Raw genomic sequence first — 4,112 nt, forward strand, 5'->3', positions numbered from 1 at the left:
TGCTAATCTTTGGGGAAATGGTAGTTTATCTCTATATTTAGCGTATGGATCAACAGGATGTCTAACCTTGGCTTTATGTTTCTTAGGTTGTGGTTTAACTGGTACCTTTACAGAGGTAGGATCTTCAGTTTCTATTTCTGTATCTAGTTCAATATCCATTGTTGGGAGTACTGGTGGGGTAACTATAGGCATAGTTATGGCGTTATCAACCACTCTGCCAGAACGGAGAGTAGTGATGGCATTTAGCTCACCCACATTTTTATTGTCCTTACTAGTATTACCATTTACCTCAAAGGCTTTGTTTGTTGTTTTAGGATTAGGTATCGCTTGACCTGGAAACACACGTTTTGGTTGTACTTTCTCTTGTGCTAATTGCTATAAGGAAAGTTGGATGGCTTGTAAAATTTGTTTTTGGGTTTGCATAAAGGCATCAAAATGATCCGGTTGTGGAGGAGTGTTAGTTATAGGTTGTATGACAGGAACTATGTCACATTGATTATTAATGGGTGGGTCGTGATAGTTATTATTTACCAGAACGATACCTCTATTAGCATTATAATTATTATTGTTATAATTATTATAATTACCCTGACCTTGTCCTTGACGTGGTGGAGCTTAGTTGTAATTGTTTGCTGGCCTAACATTTTGATTATTAAACCCTGGAGGTGTTACTTGTTGATTATTTCTCCAACTGAAGTTGGGATGTTGTCTCCAAGGGGCGTTAGGAATAAGATAACTATTAATTGAGCAAACGTTATCTTGTTGTGATGTTTGTTGTTCATAAGCGAGAGGACAATAGGAGTCGGGATGCTTAGGACTCAAGCAGAAATTAAATAGATTAGAGTTGACATTCATGACGGGGATAGGCTTTTGTTGAACAGAAATAGCCTCTACCTTTTTAGTGAGAGATTTGATTAAAGTTTTTAGTTCAGGATCGGGTTTAATATCCCCCCCCAGTTATTGTTATGCTTTGTTTGATCTTCTAAAAATTTAAAAGCCTCTGAGGCTCCTTTACTGAGGAAACTACCCCCATTCATTATGTCAAGGACTTCTTTATGGTGGTGTAAAACTCCTTTGAAAAAGGCACGAACTAACATGTCTTTCACGAGGTTATGGTGTGGACACTCTATAAGAAGATCGGTGAAATGATTACAAGCCTCTGAAAATGATTCATGAGGATTATGTCGAAAGAAATGAATCTTGGAAAGCATTTCATCTTTCTTTAGTGGTGGGTAAAAATGTTCCATAAATAGTTGAACAAGTTTGGCCCATGAGTCCACAGAATTAGGCACTTGGGCAGTTAACCAAGACGCCGCCTTATCGGCTAAGTTGAAAGGAAACACCCTCAGTTTAATTTGTTCAGCACCAACCGTAGGATGGTGGAATGTGGTAAGGACTTGTTCAATCCTACGTATGTGCTGATAAGGTTTTTCATGGTTGTTGAATGGCTGGTAAGGACAAAGATTTAAGTTCCCTCCGTTGTTTGTTGAATGGCTGAAGATGTGCTTCTCGTCCCTGTTTTACTCCGTTCTAGTTAATGGGACACCTGAAGGATATTTTGAAGGCAAGTGAGGGCTAAGGCAAAGGCGACCCGGTCTCTCCGTATCTCTTTGTTCTTGTGATGGAGGTGTTAAGTGCTATGCTGCAACAAGGGCTTAGGTCTAAGTCTATCCATGCTCACTCCAAGTGTAGAAAGATTGGTATCTCTCATCTTTGTTTTGCCGATGATGTAATGCTCTTCTGTAAAGGTGATATGGAGTCTCTTCTGGCGATAAAAGATATTTTGGCCTCATTTTCTAATGCAACAGGGCTACAGCTCAGTAATGCAAAAACTACTCTCCTCACTGGTAGCATGTCTGAGGAAGAAGGGCTACAACTTGCAGATGTTCTAGGAATCTCCTTGGCTACTCCTCTAGTCTCTTACCTAGGCTTACCTCTCACGGCCACCAGATTGTGTATTAGGGAATGCCTCCCACTCATTGAGAAAATAACTGGGAGAATTTCAAATTGGAAAAATGCATCTCTTAGCCGAAAGCGAGGGAAGGGTGCGGCTTGTTCGATCGGTCCTAGCCTCCTTCCAAACGCGTATTAAAACCTTTGTTTTGCAGAAAGTCGGTTTGGATAAGGTGGCAAAGCTATGTAACGAGTTCATCCGGGGCTGGACCTTCTATGGAGAGAACGATGCATCATGCGAGTCATGAAACTCGAGAGTGGCTAAAACCAAGGCGGGCTTGGGTCGCTAGATCCTAGAACTTGGAATAAAGCGTCTTGTGGGCTTGTTGTCAAGATTGCTTTCGAAAAATATGATTGCTTGTGGGTGAAATGGACATGGGAGCACCAAATAAAGGGTGGATATTTCGGACTATGAAGGAACCCAAGGACTGTTCTTGGGTGTGGAGAGGCATCCTTAGGCATAGGGAGGCTACTTGGAAGAGTGTGAGATCTGATATTGGCGATGGGTGGAAAACGAGCTTACGGCATGATCCGTGGTGTTCTGGTCCTTTAATCTTCAACGCCCAAGCTAGAGAACTGCTAGCGACTTCTATTCCTGATGATGCTTCTGTTGGATCGATAATTGAAAATGGGAGTTGGTCAAATGTTATTTGTCAATTACCGAGCTGCGAACTGAAAAAGTGGATCATGGAAACGGAGGTAAACAGCTTCTTGACAGAGGATCGAGTCATCTGGACACCAACTAGCACTGGTCGCTTCTCCCTTGCATCAGCGTATCTCTCACTCAAGAAAATTCGAGGAAAAGTAAAATGGTTCAAACTAGTTTGGGGTAAGTTATCGGTGCCCAAACATTCTTTTACTGTATGGCAGCTCTTCTCTGGATCATTGCCCACCCAAAATAGACTTATGTTTAAGAAAGTCATAAATGTATCAAGCTGTTGTCTATGTACTGGTCACGTGGAATGTTCTTCGCATCTTTTTTTTTTACTGTGCGTACTCAGCGCAAGTTTGGGCGAGGATAAAGCTAGCTATGGGCTTGTCTGGGCAGGTGAAGCAATCATATGAAGAGTGGTACTTCTTAATGAGACTATGCAGAGCGAACTCAATACAAAACGAAATTCTGCGGGCCTTCACTTGTGCAGCAGTCCATGCGATATGGAATGAGCGGAACTGGCGATTAAAGAAAGGCAGGAAAAGACTACCGAGTATCTTGAGTATGCAGATTCTAAACGATATGAAAGTGTATCTTGGAAAAACACTGCAATCTATTAAAGAGAGCCATGCGATGCAGGTGTTGCTGCAACGACTAGGAATAGAAGGTAACTACAAGCCAGTTGAGGAACATTGGGTCTTACCGGGTCAAAGCCGAATGATCGTGCACTGTCTTTGAATAATTGATGGATGGTTGAAGCTTCGGCAAGGCAGGGTATGGTGGGCTAATGAGAAACTTCAGAAGGTAGGGTCCTCTTTGGGGTTTCTTGGATCGTTAAAATCTCCCCTCGATTAGCCGTCGAGAACTGCTAGGAGTCATGAAAGGCCTACAAGGAGCTGCCTAGTTGGGAGTAAAGAGACTGCATGTACAATCTGACTCCATGAGGGTTGTACGCATTCTGAATTTGAAGGAGGAGCCACCTTGGACGGAGAGGAATATCATAGCACACAGATAAAGCGCATTATTATTGAGTTTGAATTGGTGGACTTTGAACATGTTTACAGAGAAGGGAACCAGGCTGCAGATTATTTATCTAAGCTTAGTGATTCTAAAGACGAAAGTGTTTTGTATTTCATTCCCCCTTTAGACCAAAGACTTCATGTTTTGGTCAAAGAGGATGAAGAGGGTAAGTTGTACTTGAGATCATGATCAAATAAAGGTTAGGGCAACCTTAACCCCTAGCTTTTTCCAAAAAAAAAAAAGAAAGGTTTTTCATGGTCTAACCCATGAAAAACGGGTAACAAATTAAATATATTTGGGGGGATTCGGAAATCCCCCACTGGGTCTACAAGAACGATGCAAGATTTTGGGTTATCGTTCAAGGCTTTGTAAAAGTCAGAGAGAGGAGACTCTCTTTCTTCAGCCATTATCTCAGGTGTAGTGTTTGGTATAATAGTTAGAGGTGTAGTAAGTGGTATACTAGAAAGGCGTGTTTGTTGACGTTGCT

At 41.8% G+C, this 4,112-nt stretch overlaps 1 protein-coding gene across 1 annotated transcript; it reads left to right on the forward strand.

The window, feature by feature from the left end:
- The first annotated feature begins 1,621 nt into the window (after positions 1-1,621).
- LOC147498161 (uncharacterized) lies at positions 1,622-2,092 on the forward strand. The gene has a single exon (XM_086563157.1). It carries the CDS (start codon positions 1,622-1,624, stop codon positions 2,090-2,092), a length of 471 nt encoding a protein of 156 aa, XP_086419283.1.
- The last annotated feature ends 2,020 nt before the right edge of the window (positions 2,093-4,112 follow it).

Source organism: Coptis chinensis, chromosome 5 (assembly GCF_015680905.1).
Source record: "Coptis chinensis isolate HL-2020 chromosome 5, ASM1568090v1, whole genome shotgun sequence".
NCBI lineage: Eukaryota > Viridiplantae > Streptophyta > Magnoliopsida > Ranunculales > Ranunculaceae > Coptis > Coptis chinensis.